We start from the raw sequence: 14,521 nt of genomic DNA, 5'->3' as shown, positions 1-14,521 counted from the left end.
AAAGGACCATCCAAGGAACATTTCTATTAAGTTTCATCAAAATCTGATCATCGGTTTCTGAGAAGATGTTCTTTAAAGGTTTTTCTATTTTTTTGCCCTGGCAGCCATGTTGTGCAGCGGACCAGAACCATTTGAGCAATTTTGGTTAAGGACCACCCAAGGAACAATTCTGTCAAGTTTCATCAAAATCTGCCTATCCGTTTCAGAGGAGATGTCGTTTAAAGATTTTGCTATTTTTAGCTGTGGCGGCCATATTGTGCAATGGACCAGAACCATTTGAGCAATTTTAATAAAGGACCACCCAAGGAACATTACTGTCAAGTTTCATCAAAATCTTCCGAACCGTTTCAGAGGAGATGTCGTTTAAAGATTTTGCTATTTTTAGCTCTGGCGGCCATATTGTGCAATGGACCGGAACCATTTGAGCAATTTTGGTAAAGGACCACCAAAGGAACATTCCTGTGAAGTTTTGTCAAAATCCGCTTATCAGTTTCAGAGGAGATGTCGTTTAAAGTAAAAGTTTACGCACGCACGCACGCACGCACGCACGCACGCACGCACGCACGCACGCACTCACGACGGACAATCTGTGACGACATAAGCTCCATGGCCTTCGGCCAGTGGAGCTAAAAACTGGATGATGTACATAATTATAGTTTGGTCATGCGTTTGCCATAAGGAACCTAATATGACCATGTACCTTTAGTTTGGACATGGTGTTGCAATTGGACAAAAAAGGAGAAAAAACGTAACCAAATGAGTCACATAACTTGGCCATGCTTGTGCCAAGATGAACACAAACCTTGAGGAAGTAGCTAAGGCTTGCTTTCACCAAGAGGAACAAAAAAATAAGGATGTAGCTACATCTTGGTCATTCTTTCCCCCAAAAGGAACACAAAACTTGAGGATTTAGCTATATTTTGGTAATGCTTTCACCAAAAGGTACAACATCTTGAGGGTGAAGCTATATTTTGGTAATGCTTTCACCAAAAGGTACAACATACTGAGGGTGAAGCTATATTTTGGTAATGCTTTCACCAAGAGGTACAACATCTAGAGGGTGAAGCTATATTTTGGTAATGCTTTCACCAAGAGGTACAACATCTTGAGGGTGAAGCTATATTTTGGTCGTGCTTTCACCAAGAGGTAAAACATACTGAGGGTGAAGCTATATTTTGGTCGTGCTTTCACCAAGAGGTACAACATCTTGAGGGTGAAGCTATATTTTGGTCGTGCTTTCACCAAAAGGTACAACATCTTGAGGGTGAAGCTATATTTTGGTCATGCTTTCACCAAAAGATACAACCTCTTGAGGGTGAAGCTATATTTTGGTCGTGCTTTCACCAAGAGGTACAACATCTTGAGGGTGAAGCTATATTTTGGTCGTGCTTTCACCAAGAGGTACAACATACTGAGGGTGAAGCTATATTTTGGTCGTGCTTTCACCAAGAGGTAAAACATACTGAGGGTGAAGCTATATTTTGGTCGTGCTTTCACCAAGAGGTACAACATCTTGAGGGTGAAGCTATATTTTGGTCGTGCTTTCACCAAAAGGTACAACATCTTGAGGGTGAAGCTATATTTTGGTAATGCTTTCACCAAAAGATACAACCTCTTGAGGGTGAAGCTATATTTTGGTCGTGCTTTCACCAAGAGGTACAACATCTTGAGGGTGAAGCTATATTTTGGTCGTGCTTTCACCAAGAGGTACAACATACTGAGGGTGAAGCTATATTTTGGTCGTGCTTTCACCAAGAGGTACAACATACTGAGGGTGAAGCTATATTTTGGTCATGCTTTCACCAAAAGATACAACATCTTGAGGGTGAAGCTATATTTTGGTCGTGCTTTCACCAAGAGGTACAACATACTGAGGGTGAAGCTATATTTTGGTCGTGCTTTCACCAAGAGGTACAACATACTGAGGGTGAAGCTATATTTTGGTCGTGCTTTCACCAAAAGATACAACATCTTGAGGGTGAAGCTATATTTTGGTCATGCTTTCACCAAAAGGTACAACATCTTGAGGGTGAAGCTATATTTTGGTCATGCTTTCACCAAGAGGTACAACATACTGAGGGTGAAGCTATATTTTGGTCGTGCTTTCACCAAGAGGTACAACATACTGAGGGTGAAGCTATATTTTGGTAATGCTTTCACCAAAAGATACAACATCTTGAGGGTGAAGCTATATTTTGGTCATGCTTTCACCAAAAGGTACAACTTCTTGAGGGTGAAGCTATATTTTGGTCATGCTTTCACCAAAATGTACAACATCTTGAGGGTGAAGCTATATTTTGGTCATGCTTTCACCAAGAGGTACAACATACTGAGGGTGAAGCTATATTTTGGTCGTGCTTTCACCAAGAGGTACAACATACTGAGGGTGAAGCTATATTTTGGTCGTGCTTTCACCAAAAGATACAACATCTTGAGGGTGAAGCTATATTTTGGTAATGCTTTCACCAAAAGATACAACATCTTGAGGGTGAAGCTATATTTTGGTCATGCTTTCACCAAAAGATACAACATCTTGAGGGTGAAGCTATATTTTGGTCGTGCTTTCACCAAGAGGTACAACATACTGAGGGTGAAGCTATATTTTGGTCGTGCTTTCACCAAGAGGTACAACATACTGAGGGTGAAGCTATATTTTGGTCGTGCTTTCACCAAAAGATACAACATCTTGAGGGTGAAGCTATATTTTGGTCATGCTTTCACCAAAAGGTACAACATCTTGAGGGTGAAGCTATATTTTGGTCATGCTTTCACCAAGAGGTACAACATACTGAGGGTGAAGCTATATTTTGGTCGTGCTTTCACCAAGAGGTACAACATACTGAGGGTGAAGCTATATTTTGGTCGTGCTTTCACCAAAAGATACAACATCTTGAGGGTGAAGCTATATTTTGGTCATGCTTTCACCAAAAGGTACAACATATTGAGGGTGAAGCTATATTTTGGTAATGCTTTCACCAAGAGGTACAACATACTGAGGGTGAAGCTATATTTTGGTCGTGCTTTCACCAAGAGGTACAACATACTGAGGGTGAAGCTATATTTTGGTCGTGCTTTCACCAAAAGATACAACATCTTGAGGGTGAAGCTATATTTTGGTCATGCTTTCACCAAAAGGTACAACATCTTGAGGGTGAAGCTATATTTTGGTCATGCTTTCACCAAGAGGTACAACATACTGAGGGTGAAGCTATATTTTGGTCGTGCTTTCACCAAGAGGTACAACATACTGAGGGTGAAGCTATATTTTGGTAATGCTTTCACCAAAAGATACAACATCTTGAGGGTGAAGCTATATTTTGGTCATGCTTTCACCAAAAGGTACAACTTCTTGAGGGTGAAGCTATATTTTGGTCATGCTTTCACCAAAAGGTACAACATCTTGAGGGTGAAGCTATATTTTGGTCATGCTTTCACCAAGAGGTACAACATACTTAGGGTGAAGCTATATTTTGGTCATGCCTTTGCCATGGTAAACACAGTATTGAAACAGACTAGGAGAGAACACAAGCAAAAAAAAATGCTTGCTAGATACATTATCAAAGCACAGAAACTTCAGCAAACTATAAACAGACTGAAACTCCTGTCATGGGGACTCAACATTAACTACAGAGGACAGAAGAGAACAGCAAATGTGTACCTATCTAACTTGGGAAGCAAACATGAGCATTCATCAGTGAGGTCTATGTGGCACATTGGACAGTGACTGATGACACTGCCATACATATCCGCTATCTCCATTACAGACCTTGATAGCTTCAAGCTACTGTTTATAAGAGAGATGCCATTAATCTACAGAGACAGTTTTTTCATGTATATGTTTATATAATCTCGGGATTGAATATCAATATCAGTTTGTATTCTGATAGGAATAAAAATGCATCATGAACTAATTTACTGAATCTGTGAGAAATGTTAATCCAATGTTGAATAGCACTTAAATATCTTGAAAAATGATTATCTTATCAACCCATTTTCAGACTAATTCATATTAAGACAAAAGACCTACATCATCCTAACAATTTAATATGAATAACAATGTTAACTATGTTGGAGAACTGATGCCTTTTTTATCAAATGATGTCTTGTTTAATCAAATGATGTCTTGTCTGGTTTAATGATGTCTTGTATGGTTTAATGATGTCTTGTCTGGTTTAATGGTGTCTTGTTTAATCAAATTATGTCTTGTCTGGTTTAATGATGTCTTGTCTGGTTTAATGATGTCATGTCTGTCTGGTTTACTGATGTCATGTCTGGTGAAATGATGTCTTGTGTGGTGAAATGTCTTGTCCAGTGAAATGATGTCTTGTCCAGTGAAATGTCTTGTCTGATAAAATTATTCTTTGTCTGGTGAAATGTTGTTTTGTCTGTTGAAAGATCTTGTCTAATAAAATGATGTCTTGTCTGGTGAAATGATGTCTTCTTGTATGTAAAATCTTGTCTGATGAAATGATGTCTTGTCTAGTAAAATAGTGTCTTCTTGTCTGATGAAATGATGTCTAGTCTGGTGAAATGATGTTTTGTCTAGTCAAATAATTTCCTGTCTAGTGAAATGCTGTCTTTGAAATCAGGTCTTGTCTGGCGAAATGATGTCTTGTCTGGTGAAACGATGTCTTGTCTTTACACTGATAACATTTCAATCCCTGAACTTTTTCCACAGCAACATCTCTGCACTCAATGACACGATCTCATTAAGGAGTAGAACATTAAAAGATCCTATTTTTACGCTTGTAAACGTGATGGCAAAGAATATTAATTTCTCTGTTCTATATAGGGCAACATTGCTGATAAAAGAATAAAACATCTGGTTCTAACATTACTATCTCCAAGTAAACATGTGACAACTATGTATTGGATTTGAGAGGGAAAACATCACATATTTAACATTGATAAATATTAAATTTCTAATATCTACAGCCACCAAAGGGAGACAGCACTGGAACTACACCAAAATACTCCACAGAGTTCCATACCAATATCTCTGACAGACCTTGAGAACAAAGTATAATCTCCAATACATAACATCAATATACACATCTATGCACAAATAAAACAGATTCTAAACTTTAATCCTATTGAAGTGAATAAAAAAGTGTATTGGTATAGAAGACCATAGATAATACAGCATCAATCAATCTTTAAAAAATAAAATCCATCAAAAGTTTACTAATGACAGATCAAATAAAATGTTTTAATTTGAAAATAATTTGGTACTAACTTCTTCTGCCAACTATTTCTCTAATCTTTCTTCTCTTGACATTGTCTGGCAGGTTCCTCCTATCCCTGTAAATTCAAAGAAATGTCATCATAGTGGAACTTGGTTTCAGATCATCTTATGCAGACAAGTATTAATTAATAGTATACACTTACTATCAGATTTATTGAAATTATACACAATAGTGAGGGTAGTGGGTGTAGTAACTGTTTTGTACCATGTTGTCAAAACAGTCTATTTTTCTGAAGTCGGAATATGACATTAAAAATAGAACAAGCAGTTTCACTAAATTTTGGTTCAGTCAATGTATAAATAGAAGTTATTAAATCTAAGATAATAAGGAATGTTTAAGTATAGATACGAAATTAAATTTTAAACATACCCTTGGTTCATGCATGCAAGAACAAAGGTGGATTTGTCAGCAAAGGTGGCTTGGTCAATGCATGCAAGGACAAAGGTGGATTTGTAAGCAAAGGTGGCTTGGTCAATGCATGCAAGGACAAAGGTGGGTTTGTCAGCAAAGGTGGCTTGGTCAATGCATGCAAGGACAAAGGTGGGTTTGTCAGCAAAGGTGGCTTGGTCAATGCATGCAAGAACAAAGGTGGACTTGTCAGCAAAGGTGGCTTGGTCAATGCATGCAAGGACAAAGGTGGGTTTGTCAGCAAAGGTGGCTTGGCCCATGCAAGTGTATATCAATACACTTTTTATTTACATGGACAAAGGTGGGTTTGTCCATGCATGCATGAACCAAGGGTATGTTTTAAATTAAATTGTGTATCTATACTATACTAGCACATACCTTATTATCTTAGATTCAATGACTTCTTCTCATACATTGGCTGAACCAAGAAAGTTTTAGTGAAACTGCACGTTCTATATTTAATGTCGTATTCCGACTTCAGAAAATAGACTGTTTCAAGGACAGCATTCAATAAGTAGCGTGTGGGTAAGTGAATATTGTTGCATTTAATTTGCATGCTACCAATTGCAGGGTAACATCTATCAGGTTACTGTTCTGCTAAAAGAATTACTTAATGAACAAAAACAAAGAAAACACTTTCCAATATGGTACGATATCATTAATACTATGGTGAAATAATAAGTGCATGCATTCATCAAGAATGCACTTGCTAAAAAAGATCACGTCAGTTTGATCCAAGGTCAAGATTTGAATGGACATCAAACCAAAAGGTTTTATTTGTACCAGTGCCTCCCTTACCTGGTGCTCAGTATTAGAAGTAATATGAGGATAATTGGAGTACTCATTACTGGATTACACAAAGGAATGTTGTCTCCTATGTATCACTACGTTAAAGAACAATGTGGCTTTTTTGAAAACTACCAGGGTATGGCACACGAATATCTTTGCATCTCTCTCTGGGTTTTTTCAACTCTGCTTATATCTAAATGTGACTTGGAATTGCAGTCAGCTGCTGGTCATGACTAACCTGCCCATCAAGTTTGAGGTCCCCCGTCCCAGCCTTTTTTAGTTATTAATCGGGAACAGATTATCAGTTCAATTTCAGCATGACTTTGAACACGCTCTCAGGGAAATATGTAAAATTATAACCTCCAATTAATCATAAGCTTTTGTGTATGATTTGTGAATTAGGGACCGGTGGCGATGGTTTTGAGTGCTTGACTTATTCAGGTTTCGATTTATCGTCAGGATTACGGGGGAGGAACTGGGAGTTTGTTAGGCCTAGTGTTTTCTAGTTCCCAATCAGACAAGGTTTGGTCTACCGACTGACAGTTGACATGCGCGAAGATGGTCTACATGAAGTATTTATGAATTATGCTATTGTTGTCTGTAGCGAAAGACCTTTTTTAGTGATTAAGAGAGCTTTTATCATATAGATGTATATAATAGGCATAATTGATTATTATCTTCTGTTTAAATATGATATAGAGTATAGTAGGTAAAAAAAAGCCCAAGCGGAAATATGAACACAATTTTTACCATAAATAGCATCCAGTAGCAAAAGATAGCCCAAATATCATGAAGAAGGCACAGAGGAGAGCCCATGTCAACTTCTCGTGGCCTCCACTCGATGACAGGCTTTCCGTACCTAAAAACAAGGAGGAACTACTTAATAATCAACACTTTAGCATATGGCCACTACAGTTGAACCCCATTGGCTCAAACTTGCTTGGCTCGATTTCCTCGTTGGCTTGAACTTGATGTAAAGGACCAATTTTTTACTATTGAATGTAACAATTCCACTTGGCTCGATTTTTCCGAGGCTGGAGGTATTTTTGCCAGCCCCTGTGAGTTTGAGCCAATCCGGTTCGACTGTATTTAACAATGTCAGTAAAAATAATCTGACCATTTTTGTTGTTACCTTTGATAATATCAAGTCACACAAAAACAGTGCATGTTAAATTCAACATTGATTTCCAAATGCTTTGTAAATAATTTAGCAAGGATGCACACAAGATTTATGAGAGACATGTAAAGATTCAGATCCCTAAGATGATGAACCAGATAAAAGGTCTCAATAACAAGATCTGTATGAATTACTAAGTAATTAACAAACATTGAATTAATAATTAAGATCTCAGAGCTAATTAATTGTCATTCATTTATAAAATGTTTATTCTAAAAGTGCAAAATATTATTTCTTACCAAGAGTACTTGAATTAACCAATCCAGTTTCATTTGAGTCCAATGCTACCTCTGTGTGTAGTGCATCGAAACTTGGTGCCATGTTGGTTTCGGCATTAAATCTCCCAACAAAGCCTAATCAAATCCTACAAGATAAAAAATCCAGTATATATCTCACTGTAATCTGAATTTCCGAGATTAATGATTTCATTGTTTTTGTTTTTTTATCCAACATTTACAAAACCAGAATTCTTCAACAATAATTATAACTGGTGTTCAAGCTACATAACGTAACTTTTATGCATAACTTAGATATAAGTTTTTATCTTATTTCTTGTCAACAGTAACTTTTTAAAGTTTATATTATTTTTGTACAACACTACAACAGTAAATAAATTACACCAATAAGAATGTCCACAGAATATAAACTGTGGCCCAATGAATTACTTAAGTTTAGAAGAAATTATATCAAACTTTGTAAAAGTTGTTAATCAATTCCGACCATCTTTTCAGATACAATCAGAAATGTGAGAAACATTCGTCTCCAGCTTTATAAACAGTATGTATAGCCATCTATCTAATTAACATAGCCAGTTAACTGACAGACACATTTACCTACTTGTTTTTTTTCTTAATTAAAGATGTTTTCCTCAACTTTGAGAAAAATTAAAACACTTGTCTTAAAATGAAAAAGTATGTTTGTGATGTTATTACATAAAACTAGAGAATGATGCAGATAGCAAAAGCCAAAGAGTATGGACAATATAATTTTTGGATTTACATAATAACAAATTTTCTTACCAATCTAATAGTTAAATATTGAAACATCCACTAATTGAAAACAAACTGCAGCCTGCTAATGCACCTTTGAAAGGCCAGTCATGTGTTAGGATGGCGTCTCTCCAGTCGACTAAAAGAATAACAATTTATTATAAAATATTTGAATATTTTCTAAAAACATAAATGTATAATTTTCAAAGCAAGCCATTATTTTCTAAGTTTAAACAGAGAAAACGGCTAAAAAAATAAATATATATAAGGATAAAACTACTGTGGGGTTATTGCCAGAACAACATTAAAATATCGAAGGTTTGGTACCTACTGACGTTAGTTCCACAAATTATATTGCAAACAGTTACTAAATCATTCAAAATTGAGACATGTATATAACACATGTATACAGTCAATGACTTTATTATAACTCCTCTTATTCTCTAATACAAAAATATCAAATAGTTACAAACCAACAACGAGCAAATATCCGTGTAATAACTTCACATTATTCTATCCAACGCCATAAATGTATAATTATGCAAATAACACTAGATAATGCTGTATGGGAAGTTGGTAAATGATGTCATTAATTCTTAACTTGGACAGACTGACAACCAGATATGATATAATGAGGCACACATAAACTGCAGATTACCATTTCTTTTGCATAATTGTCAAATATCTTGCAGTTTAAATATAGTGGCTACAAAAAGAATTCTTTTTACCCCTTAAAATCTTTTTTATCATAAGTAGCATACTAGTTTGTTACTTACAATTTGTTGATCAAAGGCTAAACATTTCTTACTATAGTAGAGGGGACAATTTAGGCAATTCCGTTCAACATTGACAATTCAGGGGCTATAAATCTGAAGATATTGAATGGCTTCTGATACATATTAACTGCAAATTAATAGTATATAATAATAATTGATTAATAATGTCATCTAATTATAAAGATCTAAAAACAGAATTGTATATATTTTGGGTATTGGCATTGGTGAATGCAGCATATGTATTTGCTACATCTCCAAATTTCACAACAGAAACCTCATGACAGCTTAACGTTATAACTTTATACAATTAAACCAAATAAATCTGGGTACTGAGTCAGACGCACAAGTCAAAAGGTAACGCCCCTCAGTTACACCCCATTAACATTGAATCCCAGATCCACCCCTTCTAATTTGAATTAATAATTTAAGCTTTTATAGTCCATCAATTTCTTATATTGTTTGTTTTTCAGCAATTATGGGCAACTCAAACTAGCAAAGATTACTTAAAATCAGTAAGAACAAGTTAATTTCTTAAAAAACACACAAAATTAAATTAAAGAATAGAGTTCCATGTTTTTTTCCTCCCTTAGATGTTAAATTTGTGTACTTCCGTCACAATAAACTCACATACCAAATGGCCAAAATGACAACATTATAAAGTTTGTCCAATAAAACTTAAATCAATGATAATTATTAAATGTTAAAACATAAAAAGGCTGCACATCCAAACTGGTAGAATATCATACTTTTACTTAATCAACAATCACATGCTTCCGATTTCCCGCCATCTGTCAAACCTGTTCATTATGCGGATGACATTGGACTTTTTCCTACATCCAAACTTAAATGAGGCCCGAAATATTTTTTCATTTACTTTGTATTGAGTCGATGTATCATGTCTCTCGATTGATGTTTGTTAGGCATTGACCTTGTGACTCTAAAACAGTTCATTGTTGAATTATTGGTTACTGGGCCCATTTAATGTCAAATAGCAAAATGGTATCTGGATATTTCGACCACTCGACGCGTCAACCCCTCGAAGCTTCAACCCCTTTGATAGTTAATCCAAGACATTTCGAACTTCCGAGATTTCGAAACCTAATCAAGTCATTTCGACCTCTTGTTTTTTCATCTGTTCTGCTAAATAAATCCAAGTCTAAATCTGTAGGATGGACGATCAATATCTATCTTATTTTTTTCAATAATTACTAATAACCAATAAAATTACTTAAACAAGCCAAAAGATAACCATTTGGCAACTAATTATTAAAGCTGTTGTACAAATGGCTGCTGTTAATAAATCTATACTGCTCGGACCATATTTTTTTTAATTTTTTTTCAATTGTTTGTTATATATATATACATGTATATATATATATATATATATATATATATATATATATATATATATATATATATATATATATATATATATATATATATATATATATATATATATATATATATATATATATATATATATATATATATATTTAAACTAAGGCGATTTTGTTCAGAAACTGAAACACTCGAGCTTTGTGTCAAGGACGCCTGAAAATGTTGTCTTCGATTAATACGTGCCAAATGACTTAAAGAGTGCTAAGGTCAAACCGCTTTTTTAAGAAAAATAGTAGGTCAGAAGTTTCAAATTATAGGCCTGTTAGCATTTTATCAATTGTGTCCAAAATTCTTGAGCGAGCTGTCTACACTCAGCTGGAATCCTTCTTAGTAAAAAATAGTTTGTTGTATGAATATCAAAGCGGGTTCCGTGGTAACTACTCTACCGACTCCTGCCTATACACCTTACAGATTATATACGTAGACAATCTTCTAAAGATTTATTTACGGGCATGATCATGTTGGGTCTACAAAAAGCTTTCGACACAGTAGATCATGATATTTTATGCCGAAAGCTACAGGTCTTGGGTGTGGAGTCGGTGGAGTGGTTTCGCTCATACCTAACCGACAGAAAACAGTCTGTTCATGTTAACAATACCAAATCAGATTTTGATCAAGTTGTGTGTGGTGTACCTCAAGGAAGTATATTAGGTCCTCTGCTGTTGTATGCTACATTAATGACATGAATACAAGCATCAGTTCTAAATGCAAACTTATACTTTATGCTGATGACAGAGCTATCTTATTTTCTCATAAAGACCCTGATATTATTAGACAAGTTCTTGGTCAAGAATTGCAAAACTGCAGCATGTGGTTAACTGATAACAAATTATCCCTTCATTTAGGAAAGACCGAATGCATTCTTTTTGGCTCCAAACGTAAACTTGGCAAAATAGGGGATTTCAGCATTCAATGTAATGGCCATGAAATCAAGTCTCAAGATTCAGTCAAATATCTTGGGTCAATTTTGGACTTGTCAGGTACATCTACTGTGAACAATATTGTTAAGAAGGTTAACACTAGAATCAAATTTTTATATAGTCAACGTGAATTTTTTAACAAATCTCTTAGCAAAACTCTTTGTAATGCATTAGTTCAATGTCATCTTGACTATGCTTCATCATCTTGGTACTGTGGCCTTACCATGAAGTCTAAAAATAGACTCCAGGTGGCACAAAATAAAATTGTTTGTTTTATTAATATTTTTTATTGTAGAACCTCGCTTTCAGTGGCAAGTTTTGCTGATCTTGGTTTTTTAAATGTCGAACAAAGTTGTAGACAACTTAGGCTAAATCATATACACAAAATATTATGACAAGTGTCCAAGTTACATGAAGGATAATTTTGCCAAATGTAACGAAGTTCACTCATATGGCAGTAGATCCAACTTAAAATTCTATGTCCCACATAATGGTGGTTTTACAGCAGCTTCTTTTATTTTAATGGTATACGGGATTGGAACATGCTTCCAAATAACATCAAAGACACAGAATCAAAGTATGTTTTTAAGAAATTATTCAAAACTCACCTCTTAAATGAGATGGAGAAGTTTGAAAAGTCTGTCTTTTTGTATTCATAATTGTTATGTATTAGATAAATATAAGTGCGCTTTCTAAGAATACGCACAATTTTTATATAGTTCCTTTGGTAATTTTTAAATATTCCTTAACTATTTGTATAATTGTGTGGTATATTATATAATTATGTGATACTGATAGTAGTTTATTTGTGATGAATGTCATATCTTAATTTAATTCATCTGAGTATATGATATAATATTATATAATACTGTTCACTAAATCATTAAATGCCAACTTTAATACCTTAGACCGTTGGAAATAAGCTTTTGTACTTGTGCAAATCTTTACGGGTTATCCTGTGCAATGCCATTTATTATGTTAAACTTTATTTGGTAAAACTTTATTTGGTAATAAATTAGATAGCTTTATCATTAACACCAGAAGTAATACTTGTTTTAGTAGATCTAGTATTATGTATTTCATGTTAAACTTTCTGTGATATAACTTATTAAGACTCTTAATATCATATGATATGTGATATATCCTATATTGATGTAAAATGTACTGTTATTGACATAATGCACGAATAAAACTACTAATACCGAGTCATGATTTTAAAAGCGCATCTAAAAAAAATAAAAAATATTACAAGTCACTAATTAAATATCCTGGAAATTAAAGGATTATAAATAGCTGTTCAGTTATTTACATCATTCTAATATAATTGTTAAGATTTGTAACTGCTTAATTATTTCAAAACAATATATAAATGACCCATTTGTTCAGTTTTACAATACAATTCAATAGGTATATCGAAAGCTTTAGTTTTCTTTTCCTGTATTGCCTTGTATAACAATAACAGTTTTGTTAATTTATACTATGCATTTTTTGTTGCTTATTTTAAAGAAAACTGAACTCCTAGAGTCTATTCCCTTGTTTATGATTAGTCTAAGTTTGCAGGCTGATCGTATATCTAATATGACATTTGTGTCTTTGTGTCGATAGGGTTTCGGGTTATTGCATGATATAGAAGACTCTGGAATATCCCTTTCAATGAATCGTCTTCCACTTGGGATTTGATTGATGGAATTGATCACGCTTTTTTATAGTTCTTTTTTTCTGTTTTATGTCATTGAAATAACCAACGATACAACCGGATGTTTTTGTTTTCCCTTTTGAAAGCTGCGTATATGAATATATTATAGTTATTTACTTATTACCATGACTAAATGGCATAACATAAGCACGATAAAATCTTAAAATAACAGTATTCATATTCGTAAACTATAATAGCTTCTTGTCAAATACAAAGACCGCAGCCTCGTCGAAAAAAGTATTAAACATTGTCAAGTAATTACGCAAATGAGTACATTATATTAATTATGTGTAAAATATAAAACAAAACGAGTTTCTTTTTGTCCATCTTAGTTTAAACATATTTATTTGGGTAAATTCACATATGAACACCAAGTACAAAAATGTATAAAGGATTAGAAAACAAGTCCTTCTTAAATTCTGAATTCCTTTTACCCATATGGTAATATGTAAGAAAACAGCTTGTTTTATATTTGAAATATAAAAAAAACAAAATTTTGATCAATTACTCAAGTAATCTTTCATACTCTTAAAATAGAGTTCTTCAAATAGCGATTAAATAATCGTAATAACAGCAACTTACGTTTTAAGAGTTGAAGCTGTTGCTTCGTCTTTATTCTTTCGTTTGCAGGTGATGTCTACATCGTTGAGCAATTGAAATTATGTTAGTTTTACTGTTATCTTTAGGGCCTCCAAATTGATGTTTATTCTAATTAGAATTTATTTTCAATTCTGTAAGTATTTATACATATTAGGACAGTATGAGGTTATGTGTTTATATATAATTTTATACTAGTTTAAACCCCCAGTTAACTTATCGTTCGTGTTTGATTGACCTTCCCAAGGCAGAAATCCCATCTTAAATTGATCAAGCTATTTTTTATGCGTGTGGGGTCTGTTTGTGATGTGTGTACGTTTGTGTTGCTCGTTCAGTATGGTTCCGGTCATTACCTTGTTGCTATAAGCGAATTTACATTTGAACGTGTTACTAATAGGCCTATCCCTGTAGTTTCCATTGTTTTATTGATGCGTACATATGAAAACATTTTGCAAATGTTTGGCTCCATTATATATTTATATTAATAAACCCTTGCAATGTTGTAAGTGTAGTTTAGTACTCGCT

At 34.2% G+C, this 14,521-nt stretch overlaps 1 protein-coding gene across 5 annotated transcripts in view; it reads right to left on the bottom strand.

The window, feature by feature from the left end:
- Positions 1 to 14,013, bottom strand: part of LOC128214670 (receptor-type tyrosine-protein phosphatase epsilon-like) — an 85,632-nt gene extending 71,619 nt beyond the window's left edge. For 2 of the 5 annotated variants that reach the window (XM_052921258.1, XM_052921263.1), the window contains exons 1-5: positions 9,083 to 9,142; positions 8,640 to 8,748; positions 7,860 to 7,984; positions 7,194 to 7,302; positions 5,237 to 5,301 (exon numbers count right to left, since the gene is read on the bottom strand). In XM_052921258.1, the coding sequence (XP_052777218.1) occupies positions 5,237 to 5,301; positions 7,194 to 7,302; positions 7,860 to 7,941 (256 nt within the window). In that variant the 5' untranslated portion in view covers positions 7,942 to 7,984; positions 8,640 to 8,748; positions 9,083 to 9,142. Of the gene's footprint in view, positions 1 to 5,236; positions 5,302 to 7,193; positions 7,303 to 7,859; positions 7,985 to 8,312; positions 8,378 to 8,639; positions 8,749 to 9,082; positions 9,143 to 13,981 lie in introns of those variants that run through there. The other 3 variants (XM_052921260.1, XM_052921262.1, XM_052921261.1) reach the window with 3 other exon arrangements.
- Between the last annotated feature and the right edge of the window lie 508 nt (positions 14,014 to 14,521).

This window comes from Mya arenaria, chromosome 13 (genome assembly GCF_026914265.1).
Source record: "Mya arenaria isolate MELC-2E11 chromosome 13, ASM2691426v1".
Taxonomy (NCBI): Eukaryota; Metazoa; Mollusca; class Bivalvia; order Myida; family Myidae; genus Mya; species Mya arenaria.
This window is presented reverse-complemented; position numbering and strand designations above follow the sequence as displayed.